Here is a 19,333-nt window from a genome sequence, read left to right as displayed (position 1 = left end):
ATGACATGAAAAACTTATCAGGAGCTATTTTACACCTGTTTCTCGGTGTCGTCTTTGTCTATGAGACCGTTTGGATGTAGAAGAACTTCATCATCATCATCATCATCATCTTCCTGATTCTGACCGATCCTGTCGGATTTAAACAGCCAGTTACAGCTGCGTGTAAATTGCCTCTTTCTTACGCGCAGAAAGTTTATTTCACACACCTGAGATCGGAATGTTTTTTTAATCCGTGGATGAACACGGACTGTGATCAGACCCACGCAGGTGTCTCTTACCATCTGAATAATGCCTCCTTAAAAGGTTGCGCCATTGACTTCACACACTCACTTGCGCACAGACGGACACACACATACATTGCGGTCTCTTCACAAACACATGAGCTGCGTTACACCCATTTTTTCATTTTTATCACTCTCAGATCCTGAGACACGCTCGGTGAAATCCACAGAGTTATGATGCTGCTGGTTCTCCAGGTTTTGCTCTCATCTCTCCATGCGGGTACCGTTACCGGTAAGCTTTTCCCTGCTTGACCTAACATATGGGCAGGGCCGGATCTAGGAGTTAGTAAGATCTGGGGCTATGCCCAGAGATTGTGGGCAATTTCTTTTACTTCCACATGCAGCAAAATAACTTATCCAATTTTACACTTCTAAACTACATCCCAGAGGCAAATCCTGAACTGTTTAACCCACAAAGCTGAAAAAAGTCTGTTTACGGACTTAAGAGACACATGATTCTCACAGGACAGTGATGCTACAGACATTAGATAGTCCTATAGACCATTATGCATTGCTGTAGATTAAAATAACCAACAGTGGCCTAAAGTAGTTCAAATGAGCTCAGCCTTAAACATCTACAGCAGTAAACAGCAGGAACATTAATGTAATAATATTAATCTGACAGGAACATTTTACTGCAACATGAATACTTTTACTTTAAGTACATTTATCTGATAATATTTACATACTTTTACTTTGGTAAGATTTTGTGAATGCAGGACTTGTAGTGAAGTATTTTTACAGTGTGATATTAGTACTTTTACTTCAGTAAAGGATCTCAATACTTTTTCACTCCTGGTCACCTGGGAGGAGAAACATCACATCCAGATATAGTCTGGACAGACAGACAGACTGGTCTCCACATTCGCTGCAGGAAAATGTGCATGCGCATATGAACACATGTTCACACGCAACACGGTTATCTTTTCTGAGCTACAGATTATAAACTCTGGTGCACTTTGGCACTGATCACACGTGGATGTGTCTGTAAGCAGGACACAGACAGAGGGGGCCAAGAAAGCTGTCATCCTAAAAGGGGAGGAATATACTTTTTTGCATGTTGTATTTATATTGTATTGTTTGTATTATTGTGTCAGATGTACAACATGTGATGCACGTGTGTATGTAGCAACAAACTGATGAAGCTCCAGGTAATCGCCTACCTGTGATTCTAACTATGCCGCTGTTGCTTCTTTCTTCTTTTGTTTTGCAGCAGAGTCAGAGTTGACGTGTTCACATCAACCAATCGTAGCCCTGGTCGGTGATGACGTCATTCTGCCGTGCGGCCTTGAACCTCCCATCAGTGCCAGTTCACAGACGGTGGAGTGGACCAGACCGGATTTGGATCCCAAGTACATCCATGTCCATCGAGACGGACAGCTGATGTTTGAGCTTCAGCACCCGTCTTATCTGCGCCGCACAAGACTTTTTGTGAACGAGCTGATCAATGGAAACGTCTCCCTGAAAATCTTCAGTGTGAACGTTTCTGATGCAGGAACATACAAGTGTTTTCTCCCCTCGATGCACAAGGAAGCCTCAGTTCAACTCATTGTTGGTAAGTGAGACTTTATGAAAAAAAACCTTCTCCACTGTAGAAAAACTGTCAGTCTCTGGGTGGAAACCTCGCCTCCATTCATAACATCGAGGAGTACCAGCAGATCCAGAGGCTGACAGGAGAACAAACATGGGTCGGAGGCTCTGATGCAGACCAGGTATACTACACCTCTTATAAATATATAAATCTATACTATATTTATTGATCATACCTTATATTAAAATTAGACACTTGTTATCTACTGAGTTTACAGCATCAGACTCTGACAGAAGCTCACAGACCTTTTTCCTCTCCAGGTCGGACCGATCTGGTGATCAGATATAACTTATTGTTCATTTTGTGTTACAGATCATAATTGTTTAATCCTTGTTCTTTGGATCCTGATAAACACACAAGCTGTGATCCCGTCACATGTGCACTTTGCAGGTCTATTGAGATTTATTAGACTTAATAATTATGATAATAATTCTTTATTAATGAGAATAATTTTAAGAACAGAAACACACACACACTCTTGAACATAAATGAAGGTGTTTTGTGATTATAGAGGCGTGTGTGTGTGCGCAATCTTGTGTAGACAAACTGATTGTGCCACAGACTTTGAGCTTCAACCAGGTTTTGGCCGCTCTGAAGCACAACTGGTTCCAATTCCAATGTGCCGAGCACAAGATAGCAAACTTGCCGGGCCACGCCTTCGTTTTTCCTTCAGTTTTAGACCTCTCACCCACGGAAACACAGACCAGGTGCAACTTCATTTACTATCTTGCAGATGTGACAAAAGTGTCACCTGTGCTGGTCTAAGATAGAAAATCAACCTGCAGCAGCAGTGCATCCTCTTTGCATCAGGTGTAATATTGGGTCCTAAGTATCATTCCTTAAGTATATATTACTCTGGTTTGTGGAGTTACAGTAGACTGTTTCATATTACTGTTACATAAACTAACAGTAATATTAGGTTAGTCCTCACATCACTGTGTCACTTAACTTGACACACTTTTCCTTTTTGACATTTACTTAAAGAGAATAACTTAAACCATTTGAACTTCCTGTAATATTCAATTCTCTTCTGTTCTCCAGGAAAACCAGTGGTTCTGGACTGATGGTACACCTTTCGACTACAACAGCTGGTGTTCTGGAGAACCTAATAACGGCCAGGGCAAGCAGCACTGTTTGCAAATTAATTACACAGGTAAAACAATACAGTCTTTAATGCAGGAGTGATGTTTTTGTGTTTGTTTTTTTGATTTTTGGGGTTTTTTTTAATTTTCCAAGTGGTAAATGCCAATTTTATTGTTAAAATTCTGAATGGTGAATATCAGACAAACAGCTCAGATATAACAAAGTGTATCTCTCTATTTCTATCACATCAGTGGGTGATAATCAATACAGTATTACATCATTTACAGCTTCATTTATCACTCTGATATTATATATCATATTAATATTATCTATTATAGATCAGTGATCATAGTGTTGTTTCACTTTGTGAATCCATCAAGATAAATCAGACACATCATATCTGAGGTTCTGGTTTATGCTGCATTCACTGACTCACATTTTTTTTGCTGTACTTGTAGCTGAAAAGTGCTGGGATGACTTTCATTGCAACTTAGAAAGACCATCTCTCTGTGTCATGAAAAAGTGATGATTTCTGGGCCGACACAGAGACACCAGGACATCTGTCTTCGTCCCATCAGTCTCACATACGAGCTGAAGTCCCTCTGTCTCATTTCATATCTTCACTGCTGTAACGCAACTTAAGTTACGAAGCGACAAGTGACATAAACAGAAGCAGGACTGTCTCTTTAATAAGAGCAGACTGAATGTGTTATGAAAAGAATGCTTTTAGTTCAATCTCACCTATATTCTGCAGAGTGATCTGTTCTTTCTTTATGCAATAATAAAAGTCTTAAGCATTGGAAAAAGCTGCTCTGTCATTAATATTTTATTACAGTGTGGGTTTATAGTATGCATCTGAAAGAGCTCTAAATATTACACTGAATAATGCTGTGCATTTTTACATTGTTGGAGTAATTAATGGAGTTTACGTCCCACAAATAATCATTCTTGAATGAGAGATTCTTTTGGGAGCTTTAAACCAACCCTCCTTAAATTTCTGAGAGACTCTGTGGTTAAATGTCTTTGACAGGTTTATATAAAGTACCTGCTTTAAGGTGTGTCACTCATTTTTCTTCACAAAGCAGCAAATATTTAAAAGTCTGTAAAAGACCAAAACCACACATTCAGCTTCTGTTATCTGCCGTGGGGGAATGTAACTAAGTACATTTACTCAAGTACTTTACCTAAGTCTAATTTCAAATTACATCCATATTATATTACTTTATAGTTCTACTTAACTTTTACCCAGTGCCCTCTAATGACCAGCCACCACTGTGTAAGACAGAGACGGGCGAGGACCTTGGACTATCGAGGAGACGTTTGTAGACGTCTCTGTGTTTTATCGTGTACATGAAGGTTCATGTCAGACACAGTTTAGGTCCATCAGTGAGTCTGCAGAGCTCCTCTCTGGATAAACAATAATATCTGAGATCTGTATCTGGTTTCTTTCTGGGGTTTAGTTTCTGTGGTCATTCTCACAATATCCCAAATACTAGTACTTTAACTCAGGTACCCAATAAAAAAAAAGGGATTTATTTTTTCTACATTCGACATTCACAACCTGTATATATTGTAGCAGCATTTCAGAAAACAAAAGGACACATGGACCTTTATATTTCTTCTCATCAGGTGTGTAAGAGACATGTAAACTTTTTATTCACTGTCAGCTGGAGGGGTTGTGTTCTCAGGTTTGACCTCATGGTGGCACTATTGTCAGTGAGTAACTTGTCGAGTATTACCACTAAAAAGTACAGAAGTTCAGTAAAATGATCAGTGTCAGTGTTTTACTATTATATCTGATGTTTTTTATGCTGTGAATGTGTATGTTGCATTTTACTGCTGTAGATGTTTAAGCTTGAAATACTTTAGAGGCCACTGTTGGCTGGTTTAATCTACAGCAATGCATCATGGTCTATCAGACCATCTAATGTCTGTAGCATCACTGTCCTGTGAGGTCGACTACATCACACACCTTTACTACATAATGGTAAGTCAAAGCAAAGCAGTGGTCGATTTCTTCTTTAAACTAGAAAATGAGACAGAAATAGAAGAGAGGAGAATTGTTCTTAGCTTAATTTGGATTTATTCTATTTTTCTTATCAATTTATGTCAGAAGTGTTTTCACACACTTACTGATACCTGCAGGTAAATTAAGCCATTAACCAAAGGTACTGTCTGATAAATAATGTTTTGCTGTCTGTGCACCTAAAGCCGCACTCGTAGCTGCCAGCAGCCCCTCCAAGGATGCTGATTGGCTCTGACACAAACGGACAGCTTGGAGCCTGGCAAGATCTCATGGCGACCTTTATTGACATCATAAACAATAATTGTATTTTACTATATTTTAATTATTTATTTACTTTGTTGTCACTTATACAATAGAGCACCTGTCTGCTGTTCTGCTGTGTTTGCATATATAATCTGTTCAATAAAGCTTTTCCAAAAAAAGAAAAAAAAAAAGATCTCATGACGACCTTACGTAGACGCCGCAGCGTAAACACGGAAGTAGACGGGGAGGATAGACGCGGGTGATCGCTGGCAGACCATTTAGCGTTGTGAACCTTGACTGGCACAGTTTTGACAAATGGAGGATCATACATACACTGTTCCAGAACAAAAAGCAGCGGACAGTCAATCCCCGTCATCCAAGAAGCGGAGACGCGAAGAAAGTAAACGCAAGAATGACCGGAAACGGCAAAAACACGAGTCAACATCGGCATAGCGTTCACACGATGGAAATCACTCATGGAGGACAAACGTTTTGACAGTGACACCGAGGTTGCCTGTTTTCTGCTGGACAGGTAATTCATCCTACACACATAATTGTAGTTTGTTGTGAGATAGCTTTCGCTCGCCATTTTGTCCGCTGACGGCCACCGGACTCTTGGTGAAAGAGGGGCGGTGTCGGGGTAGATCCTCTTAGTTGCAATCTAAGGTTTGAACGCTAGATGCCACTGGAAATCACACACTTCTCCTTTAAGTCTGTATTGTGCCGGTGTAAGACAGAAAATCCACCACCAGTGCATCCGGGGTCAACAGTCTTGCTTAAATTTGTGAGCACGATCCTGTTTCTGAGAATCAGAAGTGTTCAGTTCCCTGTTTTTGAAAGATGAGAAGACATGAAGTTGTATATAAGAGCTGGTGCGTCTCCCTCAGCGCCACAGGACGACTGAAGACACTGACACTGAGAGACAAGAACAGCAGGTTTGCTACAAACTCTCTTATCATCTTGGATTTTCCTTGTTTGATTTCTCTTGTTCGTACAGAAGCATCAGTAACGTGTCTGTCTCTCTGCATCAAAGGTCATCATCATCTTCAGCGTCTGCATCGTCTCGTCTCCTTCACCATGAAGATGCTCACTGTGTCTGCACTTGTTTTTGTCATGATGGCTCTGACTGGAGCTGCTGGTGAGTTTTATATAACAAAGTCTCACACGTCTATATACTGTGAATAAACACTAACAGTCCAGGTCAGAGGCAACGCACAAAGATGGTCAAACAGCTTTGTGGATTTTATGTTTTCATATCCTACATTTTGTGCCAACGACCAGTTTTTCTCTGATAAAAGCTGATTTGTGTCAAATATATGTAACATGTAATTAACATGTATTATTTTATGTTATATTATGTGATTCTATATTATATTTTAACATCTTCTATTGTTTTATTTTGCTTGATTCTTCTTGTTAGTCATCAAACTGTTTGTTCTCAGAGAGTCACCTGGTCAAGAGATCAACTTCATGTTCCGATGGCTGGTTTCAGATCAACGGTCGCTGGTTCCACTTCGTTCAACAGGCCATGACTTGGGCTAAAGCCGAGGTGATGAGCTTTTAACTTTGATGCACAATATATTCTGTGTACATATACACAGATGTTTTGTTAACTGTCATCTGTCTGTTTTTCTCCACTGTAGAAAAACTGTCAGTCTCTGGGTGGAAACCTCGCCTCCATTCACAGCCTGCAGGAGTACCGTCGGATCCAGGATCTGACAGGAGAACAAACATGGGTCGGAGGCTCTGATGCACAAGAGGTATACTACACCTCTTATAAATATATAAATCTATACTACATTTATTGATCACATCTTGTATGATACTCATGCTACACTATATTAAGTGTTATATTCTTTACTGTATCGAGTTGTATTATTATATTCTGAGCCAGTCTGACTGCAGAACTGAATCTCAGTCCAGCTGAACACCTGAGCCGGATTGACCTGCTGCTCCTTCTCCTTTTCCTCTTTCTCCTCATCCTCACTCCTCCGTCCCGCTAACATGACTGTAGGTAGAAGAAACAGAATCAGAAGTTTGGTAACCACTGCATAAAATTACGCAAAATTAATCACAGCTTATCCACTGAGTTTACAGCATCAGACTCTGACAGAAGCTCACAGACCTTTTTCCTCTCCAGGTCGGACCGATCTGGTGATCAGATATAACTTATTGTTCATTTCGTGTTACAGATCATAATTGTTTAATCCTCGTTCTTTGGATCCTGATAAACACACAAGCTGTGATCCCGTCACATGTGCACTTTGCAGGTCTATTGAGATTTATTAGACTTAATAATTATGATAATAATTCTTTATCGCCTTCGTTTTTCCTTCAGTTTTAGACCTCTCACCCACGGAAACACAGACCAGGTGCAACTTCATTTACTATCTTGCAGATGTGACAAAAGTGTCACCTGTGCTGGTCTAAGATAGAAAATCAACCTGCATCAGAAGTGCATCCTCTTTGCACCAGGTGTAATACTAGGTCCTAAGTATCAGTCCTTAAGTATTGTAATAGAAATCTGTTGTAGTTGGTCTTTAACAAAACTAGTAGACCTGTTCGAGCGGCTAAGAGGCTGAGAAAATGACAACCACACCACTGACTTTAGAAAAATATTAGTTCATCTTTATTAAATAGTTTATAACAATTAAAATGAAAGTCCAAGGGGGGAGGCGGACACAGCAGGGCAGTACTGGGTGTCGGGGCTGGATCAACTGTAGGCTTCACCTCAGGAAAGCACACCATACATTTGAACTACACTCTCACTCAGGGAGGATTCGACTGTGCACAGCAATCACAGCAGACTACACTGCAGACCCACTGGAAACTCACGCCAACACGGCAATTCACCCTCAGTACACACAACAGAGAGTTCACCCCAGTTTTTCCCTCCTACCGTCTTCCTACTCTGCCACTGTTCCCCACTGCAGGGCTACTAAAACAAACACACATATGTATGCATGTATATATATATATATATATATATATATATATACACATGTAGCGACCTCAAAGAACAAAGAGTCGCTGAGAGGCTGAGGCCGGGCCTTCCACTTTGTTTGAGGCGCTTAACGGAAAAAAAATATATTTAACCTTTTATTAACGAAAAAGAATAATCAACTTATGATACCGTGCACAAACTCATAATCAAAGTGATCACAGTGATCAAAAGGAAATAGCGGTCAACAAAAAATACGGCGACCCTGCTCACCCTCTCTGACTCTAGCCACACACGCACAAAGGAGGTGAGCGGTGAGCATATATTAACTTGACATCCCCACCCATATCCACTTGACCGACATATTCCCTCAACAGGATCACGCAAACCTAAACAATAACAAACACCAATATTTAAACCAACACACCTAGAAAAATCCCTTCAAACTCATTCATGGCTCCTACAATACACACACACACACACACACATATAGAGAGAGAGACTGAAACAACCCTAGTCTCTCTCTTTTGTCAGTTCTTTTTTTCGCGGGTCCCAGACAATGCTAATCACCCACAGGTGAGCTCACTCCACCCATGAAGCCAGACTGCCCTCTCCCACATAGCACACACATACACTAACAGTAATATTAGGTTAGTCCTCACACAACTGTGTCACTTAACTTGACAAACTTTTACTTTTTGACATTTACTTTACTTAAAGAGAATAACTTAAACCTTTTGAACTTCCTGTAACATTCGATTCTGTTCTGTCCTCCAGGAAAACCAGTGGCTCTGGACTGATGGTACACCTTTCGACTACACCAACTGGTGTTCTGGAGAACCTACACATGGCGAGCAGGAATGTTTGCAAATTAATTACACAGGTAAAACAACACAGTCTTTACTGCAGGAGTGATGTGAATGTTTTTTTTTTTTTTTTTTTTAATTGATAAATGGCAATTTTATTGTTAAAATTCTGAATGGTGAATGTCAGACACACGGCTCAGATATAACAAACTGTATCTCTCTATTTCTATCACATCAGTGGGTGATAATCAATACAGCATTACATCATTTACTTCACTTCATTTATCACTCTGATATTATATATCATTAATATTATCTATTATAGATCAGTGATCATAGTGTTTCACTTTTTTTTTTTTGTAATGCAGGTGAAAAGTGCTGGGATGACCTTCAATGCTCCACTGAACAACCGTCTCTCTGTGTCATGAAAAAGTGATGATTTCTGGGCCGACACAGAGACACCAGGACATCTGTCTTCGTCCCATCAGTCTCACATACGAGCTGAAGTCCCTCTGTCTCATTTCATATCTTCACTGCTGTAACGCAACTTAAGGTACGAAGCGACAAGTGACATAAACAGAAGCAGGACTGTCTCTTTAATAAGAGCAGACTGAATGTGTTATGAAAAGAATGTTTTTAGTACAATCTCACCTATATTCTGCAGAGTGATCTGTTCTTTCTTTATGCAATAATAAAAGTCTTAAGCATTGGAAAAAGCTGCTCTGTCATTAATATTTTATTACAGTGTGGGTTTATAGTATGCATCTGAAAGAGCTCTAAATATTACACTGAATAATGCTGTGCATTTTTACATTGTTGGAGTAATTAATGGAGTTTATGTCCCACAAATAATCATTCTTGAAAGACGTACTGAGATCTTCTACTTCAGAAACAGTCACAGTGTCACTGAGTAAAAAATCCTGCTAAAGTATAAAAGTATAAACACCAAAGAACTCATCATGCAGAACGACACATTTCATAATCATGTATATTATATTACTGGATTATAATTATTGTTGCAATTTCATGTTGCAGCTGGTAAAACTACAAATGCTTTTAATTCCTCTGTTTTTTGTATCTCATCTTAATCTGTAACAATATTAGTTGGTTATATTTTGTATTATTCCAAAAATGAGTCTTTTGATTGTAAAGGTTGCAAACCCCTGCTGAAAGAGTTTAGGGAGGGTCTAATTAAATATGATAATGAGTTGCATTATGGGAGTTGTAGGAACCAATGGTACTACATCCCCGAATTACCTCGTCAGAGTTTTGATACATGAGACATCAGTACATTTGATAAACTGTTCGTACACGTCTCTGTTTCCTTCACAATAAAAGGCCCCAGTTACTTCGTTAATTAAATGCTTTTATTATGAAGCAGCTCAAAAAGGAAATGTTCTCATTCATCAGCAGTAACTTAACAGTTGCACTTAACGTTGCTTAGCAGTAACGCGACTCCACCACAGCTGCTTGTCCTGGGTTGACCGCAGGATAAAGTGACGGCTGTGACACTCTGTGATCTCACCGGATCACGTGGTTCCTGCAGCTCTAACAGCCCCCAGCTCTTAACCATATTGAATGGTCTCAAGCAGATTGACAGCAGCAGCTGCACATAATTCACACAGTCTGTCTGTGAACGTTCTCATTCGTCCAGGTCACGGTATTCGTATCAATGTTTGTAGTAGGCAACTGGACTTGATAGAGTTCTTGAAGACGTTTCGCCTCTCATCCAAGAGGCTTCTTCAGTTCTGCCTGACTGGTTTGGGAGTTCAGGTTTTACGACCCCATTAGGACGTCACACAGTCTCACACACACACACACACACACACACACACACACACACACACACACACACGTTGCAGAACACTTAAGAAAGTAAAAGACTTGATTAAAAAACTATCAATATTGGCACACTTCTCATTCAGTGTTTTTTCTTTCTTTTAAAAGATGGTGACTTTGAAGATTTTGCACACTTGTAGGTCGACAGACGTGTAGAAGAAGACCATGGACGGACAGTAAGAAAAGCAACGACTCAGAGTCTTTCTGCATTTGCAATCACAGGTGTAATGTTACTGCCCCCTCCCCGCCCCACCACTCAGCTCATATGTGTGCCAGATGGAAACATTTCCTGTTTGCGCTGCTTCATCATAAAAGCATAGAAATAACAGAAGATTTGGGGGGGGGGGTTATTGTGAAGGACACAGAGTATATGAACTGAATGTTTATCCACCGCTTTACCAAGGCTCGACTCAAAAACCTCAAACTTGTCTTCAGGCAAACAACTCGAGTCCAAACGAGTCGAGTCACACCAGCTCTGTGTGTGGAAAAGGGCCACTGGGTGATGTGGAGCAAAGCGTCACATGAAAGGAGACAGACGCAAGCTGTCTGTTCCTTCACTCTTATCTGTGCAGTCTTGTTCTGGTTTTCTATCCCAAGAGCGTGATGTCAGTTGGCCCCGAGAAATCTGGGCCCAGTGATGTTTTTGGATGAATCACACCAGCCTGAAGGTTGTCCTTACAGTTTCAAAAGATGCTGAAATTGTGAGACATGCTGATGTCAGCCATGTATTCACGGTAAAGAGTTTCCTAAAAGACTTTAATCTGTTGAGTTTGGAATGACGCACATTTTGTGACTGACAGTTGCTTAGTCTCTCTTAGTCTTTTTTCAGGATCTTCCCTCATAGACCGTCAAAAGACCCAGCATGGATAATGATCCCTGTGTTATTCCTGATAGACGTGGCAGCCGCTGATATTCAGACGATGTCCAAGTCTCAGTCAGGGATCCAACAACCCTGCCCCCCACCACAAACACCAAGGAGCCAACATCGACCCCCGACGATCTTAAATAGCCGTTAACAAGGTCAAACACAACTTGACATTGAAAATAATTAGCTGGGAACATCTAAGGTCTGTTATTCCTGTGTTGACTGTCATCAGGAAAAACAATGTGTACTGAAAACAGCTACGTTATCTGATCTGTTAGTACACTAAACTTTATTAAATATCAGGTCTCTGGCTGACAGGTCTCTACTAATTTAAAAACTTGGTTAAATAAAAACAACAGTGCAGCAGTTTTTACTGAATCAGCTGGAGTTTTAAGGAAAGAAGGTGGAGAAGCCACAGTTATCACACAGGAAGTCCAGGTCTTGAATATGTTGCACTTAGTTAATTTACTTTTAGGAACAAGAAAACAAACGTCTTATCTGTGTCATATTTCCAAATAACAACAACAATAATAAAAAAATATTATTATTTTTAACCAAATGTTATTTAATGAGGAAGGAAATGCTGGGTGCAATAATTATGATATCAATCCAAGTACATGTTGAAATATCTGTTTGTTTGTTTTTTATTGACAAACAGTGACAACAGTTTCATAATTTATAAAAAAGACAACAAATAATCAAAAACACACAGTTACAACAGAGTTTCTACTGCTGCAGAAGTAAAATATACTAGAATTGCTTCCTCACTCTCAGACTATTCTTACCTTTGACCTTTTGGACATAAAATATCACCTCAGTGTTTGAGTCCCTGAATTCATTCATTCATTCAACCTTTATTTTAACTTGGAAATACACTGAGGTACAGACCTCATTTACAATGTAGTGGAGTAAAACAATAAAAAAAAAAAAAGCCTCTCGACACAGAAAAACAACAAACAAAAAGAAACAAACATCAAGGAGTAAAAAGCAATAAAACCACAATTAAAAATATAAAAAACAATAAATAAATAAATAAAATAAAAGCACCAGAACACTTTAATCAGATTAAACAGGAACATCTAGAAGTGAAATGTGAGACATTATGGGCTAAAACATGTTTTGTGAGGTATTGTTTTGTTTTCAGGTCTGATTAAATCTCTGATTTGCTCTAATGTTATGAAACACGCAGAACCCTGAGGTCATGTAGAACCGGTTTAACTGTTCCAGGGTTCCCAGGATCAGAACAAATCAAGTTTCTCTGCTCATCTACATTATATCCTGTATGTAACAACAAGCAACAAACATATTTAACTCCACCTAAACCACAATCTTTTCCTAAACCAAACAAACTGTGACCATTTCACAATATTAACCATGATGAACATCACAAAGGTCACCTGACTGTTGTTAACATGTACAAAACTTATAACGTGCAGGACTGAACAGCATCAGGTGACAAATGCATGGACAATAGTGGCATGCTAATTTTTTATTTAATCAACCTTTTGAGCCAAAATGTCTCTGATGCAGAAAATAAACTCGTCCTGTTGAGTCTCACTGCAGTGATGTTTGAATTACAAGTCTGACCAGGAAGTGACAAGCAAAGACACGTTACTGGTTTGGTAGTTTTCATTCCACAAACATGTGAAATCTATTGTCTTTTTGCAAAAGCTGATGAGGGTTTTTTCAGTTTGCAGGTGACCGACCCGCATGTTTTCAGTGAATTCAAGTTCCTCTTACTTTCAGCTTCATACCTGAGCTGTTAGAAAGAACTGAGTCATGAAGGTGACATGAAGCTCATTTTCTTATTTTCTTTCTCAGAGACGTCTCTGACTGTGCAGAGAGATTTAGTTTTATTTGGAATGGTTTTGGGGATTCAGAACTGAAACTTTTACTCCTTTATATTAAGATTTGTGCTCATTTTTTCATGACATTAAAGGGATAGTTCACCCAAAAATGAAAATTCCGTCATTGTCTCCTCATCCTCATGCCGACTGAACGTCAGGAGTAGTTTTTTTAGTCCACAAACTGTTGCAGAATCACCACAGCTGTTGAAGTGAATGGTGACCAGCTTTCAAATGTAAAAAACAACCAGAAAAAAATGACTCCATACTGCTCATGTGGTGTAATCCAAGTCTCTTAAAGCCTCCAACATGCCCAGGATATTTTTAGCCTGAATCTTCACTGTAGATCCTCAGCTTGACTTCACATGCTTGGAAACACTGTCTGTACTGTGTGTGTTCAAGTCAATATGGGATGTTGGGACTTTAGCTCTTATGATTCTTCTGCTAGATTTGCCAGCGGTTGTTAGACAAGGTTGACTCTGAGACCTGTTGATGCTGAAACTGGGCAACTTTTCAGTCCTGGTCTGTGATGAATTGACAGATTTTGAAGGGTTGCTGTAGGTTGAGGACAGTGATTTTAGATTTGGGTCATCGGACAAATTTCTGGTCTCGGTGCTAAAGGGTTTTGGGTCGTCCAGTGACCGTTTGGATAAACTGCTGCTGGTTGTCAGCTGGAAATAGACAGGAAGTGACTGAGAGTTTAAGTCCATCTGTAGTTGGTGGATAGTCTTTTCTTTCTCATGAAGCTTCAACGTGAGATCAGCCACCTCTCCTGTCAGCTCCTCAGTGGTTATGTTTCCTGCTTCATCAACCCTGGCGCGCTTCAGGAGCTGCCCTTTTTCAGATGTACCACTCACTGAACTCTTATCTGGTGACTGTTGGCTCACTGGTAATTTTCCTCTCTCTGTTGTGTGAAGACAAAAAAGAAACATGGTGTTAGTTCACATTAATGATTTATCAAAGGATAATATCAGTTTATCATATCTTGTATGGCTTTAATTTCAACCATCGTTGTATCAGTTGAGAAAATATTCCACTTGATTAATTGCTGTGATCTGAGAATATGGCATCATCACAAAGTCAGACAGGGAAAGAAATATGTGCAGACCAGTATTAACTTGGTAGAGACAATAAAAAAATAATCATTACCCTGATCAAACTATTGCAATAACACTTGGTTTGTTTCAGTCGCTGTGACCAGTGAACATGAATGACTCTACCTGTAACCTCTTGACCTTCAGGAGATACTTGCTTCCTTCTGTGTAGTGATACGGTTGATGGATGTAGTTCAGTAGAAAGAAAATAGTTCCTACATGAAACTGCTTACAACAAAGTCTGTGGATTATCTTGAGTAACCAGGTCATGTTTTTTTTTTTGTCTCTTTGTGCAGCACAAGCTGAGTGTCATTATACTGGAGAGAAGTCAGACATCTCTACAGCTGATATCTACAAAACTCTGCAGCTCACACCAAAACTATCTGGATGGATAAACACAACTACAGGTCAGAGGGAAAATATGAATGTTTGATTTTGGGGTGAACTGTCCCTTTACATTTTTCATAGCATGAGGACTGTGGATTTTGTTCTGCATTAAAGGTCTGTTTTAATGTCCAGTATGAACAGAAGGAAACATGAAGGAAATGAGAAAATTAAAAGAAAAGAACATTTTGACTTACTTCTACATTTCCACACTAATATAAGAAGTGCAGGAAGTAGAACAAGTAGAAAACCAGTTGTGGCAGCTAGAACAATGAAATTGACACCAATCCCAGCATCACCACCTGGAAGAACAGAGAGAAGATGTCAGGATTTGTTCTCCACTGTTGACTGTTAGAAAACATCCATCCATCCGTTTTCAACACCAGCTTCTGCTGCTCAGGGTCACAGTTCAAACTCTCTGTCTGTCCCAACAACTTTATAAAAACACTTTCTTATTGTTTCTTTCATCGTAGGATTACAGTTCAGAATATTCTATAGAAAATATCACATATTAGTTCATTTGTGTTCCACTACATTACTCACTGTCAGCTTCAGTAAAGTCAAGACGATCCCTTTGATCTGTGGAAAAAAATAAAATAAAATATTAAAATATGTGACGAAGCACAAGAAGAAGAGCTGCAGTGAATCTTTTAATGTGTATTAGTTTATCTGTACTCACCAGTAATGAGGGTAATGTCGCCTCTTTTCTTAAGTTCAGGAACAAAGCAGGTGTAATTTCCAGCATCTTGTTCAGTTACGTTGTTCAGTTTCAGTGAAATGTTTCCTCTGATCATTTCATCATAGAAGAGAGACGTTCTACCTCTGAAGTTCTCGTGCTGATCGACTAGATGGTCTTTCTTCCTGTGATACAAGTGAACTTTGGTTCCACGGTGTTTCCACTCCACTGTCAGAGTCGTCACGTCAAATGGAGGCTCCAGACGACACGGCAGAATGACATCATCACCGACTGTTGATTTAACTGGTTCATGTGAGCCAATCACCTCCGACTCTCCTGGGAAAACAAACAAACATCGTAGTTAGGCTGGATTCACACCAACTGATGCGTTGTCATCATGTCACCATGGTAACTGCAGATGCTCTTTGCAGGTGCAGTGGAATAAAAGACACTTAAGAGAGCTGTTTACACTGTTTGAGAGCTGGACAACAGCTGACATGTCAGAAATTTGATCCGACGGTCCAAAGACCATGAAGGAGGAGTTGATGTTGATGTTGTTCCTTTTCTAAAACACAGTGCGACTTACTGACGACGAGCTGGATGGAAACTTCCTTCTGCATTGATGGAAGAGAGCAGCTGTAAGTTCCTGCATCAGACAGCTTCACATCAGAGATTTTCATGGAGACGTTTCCAGTCGTCAGTTCATCCATAAACAGTCTGGTACGGAGAAAATATTCTGAATTTTGACGATCAAACATCAGTCGTCCATCTTGGTGATAATGGACGTGTGGTGGGTTCAGATCAGGTCTGGTCCACACCACTGTCTCATAAGTGACACTGACTGGAGGCTCAAGGTAACATGGAAGGATGACATCACCACCAACCAGGCCTATGATTGGTCGCTGTGAACCAATCAACTCTGATTCCACTGCAAAGAAAAACCAAAGAACAAACAAGAAACGGTAACAAAGTTATAATTCATCAAGTCAACAAATCATAAAGGGACAGTTCACTCCAAAATCAAAAATACACTCACAATAAACTCGACCCTCAATCCGACGTTTTCAAACACTGCAACTCAGGTATGAGGAAAAATGTGTATTTTTAATTTTGGGGTGAACTTTCCCTTTAAGTAAGCCGTTTCTTCCATCACATTCTGCTCTACATGACTCTCAGTATTAACATGAATCCACAGGTGATCTGATCTGTGTGATCACCTGTGCAGTGTGCAGGTGTGAGCGGCTCTATGCAAATTATCACTGAGGCTGATTTGCCTGTAAAATATTACTTCACTTTCTGTTTGGACGTTCAAACAAAGGCTTGACTATTTGTTCCTCTTTTTTTAGTGCAGAACCACAATAAGTTCCTTTGCACACTTCCACTTTATATATTTGCTCTGTGACAGAAAACACCAAGAATTCACAACTTCAAATAAACTAAAAATAGAGGGAGAAAATATTTACAAAAATGTATATTCACATTTTAGTACAGAAAGTACTGTGTATTGTTTGCAATTCACACTCCAAATTGTTCACGTTTCTAATGATGTAAAGTTTTTTCACATTTGTTTACACACTAAAGTTTGAACTTGAAATGCAGTCACTGACATGTTTGACAGAGTGAGGATGTGTTTAGAATTTTTTAGAATTGAGTTTAGTGTTTTAGCAATGATGAAAAACTGTAAAAGTATGTAATAAATTTCAAGGTAACTTCACTGGTTGCACAAGGGGTTCTACTTTATTTTACAGTACACTAATAAAACATAACAATCCGTCACTGGTATCAGACACAAACTAGAAATAGTACATTTTATTAGATTGTAAATACACTTAACTTTTGCCTTCAGACAATAAAAGACACACTTTGTACTAAAAGAGACAAAAAACTAGAAAAAAATATCATTAAGATCTTATCAGATATTATTAGAGGGACATATTACAACAAAACTGTACTAAGAACTAAAGTGTTTTTTTTCACTGTTAGACCCTCATTTGATGTTATTATTGTAAAGTGTCAGAAATATGACTGTTTGTTATGAATTATGTTCATTATTTAGACTATTTAATTATTTAGTTTAGTTCTGCTTTCCTGACAGTTGACTGAGTTCTTTTCTCGGCTGGTTTAGGAAACAATAAAAAAAAAATTATTATCAAAATATAAAATAAACAATAAAAGCATTCCAGTCGTTTAAAAAGGGAAGAGGATTAAACAAAAGAGGCTGATATTCTTCTTTAAACAAAGTACAAACTACAGATGAATTATAATTCATACACGGAGTTTATAGCCAATGATTGAACCGAGTCATAAATCCACTATCTGAGATTAAAAACACGGTTAAACACACATGGTTATACCGTTTTCTGATGATTAAAGTTACTTCAAGAAAACTGACTCTGTTATAACATCATTTAAAATTACAGCAGCAACAACAGAAAGACCTGCAGTCTGTTTAAAACATGAATAATAACACACCTGTTCAGACAGGTAGGAAGAAAACTTACCTGTAACACGAAGAGAGGACAACAAAACCAGAAACAGCGAATCCATTTTGATTCTTTTGTGCTCATCTCTCCTGGTCCCTGGGGATTTTAGAGACGGAACATCTGCTGTGTCTGCTGTGTCTCACATTACAGGTAAAACAGGAAGTAAAGCAGAGACAGAGAACAAGTTGGGGCTCGTGATAAAAAGAAGTAAGTGTTACATTCAGGGGTTGAAGTAACTAATTACAAATTCTCAAATACTGTAATTAAGTAGTTTGTTTTTGGGTACTTGAACTTTCATGAGTAGATTTACAAGACTGTACTTTTACTCAAGTGTGCATTGTAAGATTTAATTTGAATTTATTCAATCAGGAAACTTAAACTTAAAATGAGGAAAAATGACAAAAAACCTCCAGAGACAGTTGAAAATGGGAAAAAAAAAGTCTGTTTTATATATTTTATATATTTAGATTGTTAATGATTAATCAATTGTTCTGTGATGAGTCTTTATCAATTATTTGATTGTTAGTGATTACAACTAATAGTTAAGGAAAATGCAAACCTCTATTGATAATGTACAAAACATCAACGGTTAAAAGTAACTAATACTCTGAGTAGTTTTTGAGACAAATACTTTGTACTTTTACTTAAATATATTTCTAACACCAGTACCAGACGTAACAGTACTTTTACTTGAGTACAGATGTTCAGTACTCTTTCCCTCACTGCTTATATTCTCTCATGGAGTTATTAGTTGCAGGTCTTCATTGTACCACTAGATGGCGTCCTAACATGATCAAAAAATCATTTCCTCTCGTTTTACTTTTCACAGGAAGAAGGAGGCTGAACTAATCAGGTGCTATGATTCATGCTGGGTTCATGACACCTCGTTTTTCTGCATAACTGTAGTTGTTATTGTCATGTCAACATCATCTGATGCTGCTTTATACACAACCTGACTATCTGTTATGTTTTTTTTAATTTACTTTAGACCTCTAACAATACATTAATTTACCTTTTTCATTATTATTTTAATTGTGACTTTTCTTGAAATATAACACGAGACATGAAAATGACATGAATTCTGCAGAGAAAACTAAAGCAGCCAGTCTGCAGCCACGCTGCTAAAAACAGACTGTTTTCCAATCCAAGACTTCCTTCGACCACAGAGTGTTTGTTG

General features: G+C 38.8%; 2 protein-coding genes across 2 annotated transcripts; one reads left to right on the top strand and one right to left on the bottom strand.

Annotated features, from left to right (window-relative positions):
* The first annotated feature begins 5,903 nt into the window (after nucleotides 1-5,903).
* Nucleotides 5,904-9,687, top strand: LOC146305345 (type-2 ice-structuring protein-like). The gene is made up of 6 exons (XM_084712933.1): nucleotides 5,904-6,159; nucleotides 6,258-6,362; nucleotides 6,667-6,773; nucleotides 6,868-6,984; nucleotides 8,943-9,048; nucleotides 9,340-9,687. The coding sequence occupies exons 2-6, from the start codon at nucleotides 6,302-6,304 to the stop codon at nucleotides 9,405-9,407; spliced, it is 459 nt and encodes a 152-aa protein (XP_084569059.1). The 5' UTR covers nucleotides 5,904-6,159; nucleotides 6,258-6,301; the 3' UTR covers nucleotides 9,408-9,687.
* A 5,197-nt stretch (nucleotides 9,688-14,884) lies between these two features.
* On the bottom strand, nucleotides 14,885-18,293 carry LOC146305344 (selection and upkeep of intraepithelial T-cells protein 4-like). The gene is made up of 3 exons (XM_084712902.1): nucleotides 18,175-18,293; nucleotides 16,260-16,601; nucleotides 14,885-16,009 (listed from the first exon to the last, which is right to left on the bottom strand). Exons 1-3 carry the CDS (start codon nucleotides 18,218-18,220, stop codon nucleotides 15,663-15,665), a joined length of 735 nt encoding a protein of 244 aa, XP_084569028.1. The 5' UTR covers nucleotides 18,221-18,293; the 3' UTR covers nucleotides 14,885-15,662.
* Between the last annotated feature and the right edge of the window lie 1,040 nt (nucleotides 18,294-19,333).

The sequence above is a fragment of the Lutjanus erythropterus genome, chromosome 23, assembly GCF_056507025.1.
Source record: "Lutjanus erythropterus isolate fLutEry1 chromosome 23, fLutEry1.hap2, whole genome shotgun sequence".
Classification (NCBI taxonomy): domain Eukaryota; kingdom Metazoa; phylum Chordata; class Actinopteri; order Lutjaniformes; family Lutjanidae; genus Lutjanus; species Lutjanus erythropterus.
The sequence above is the reverse complement of the archived record's forward strand: the minus strand, read 5'-3'. Positions and strand labels throughout refer to the sequence as shown.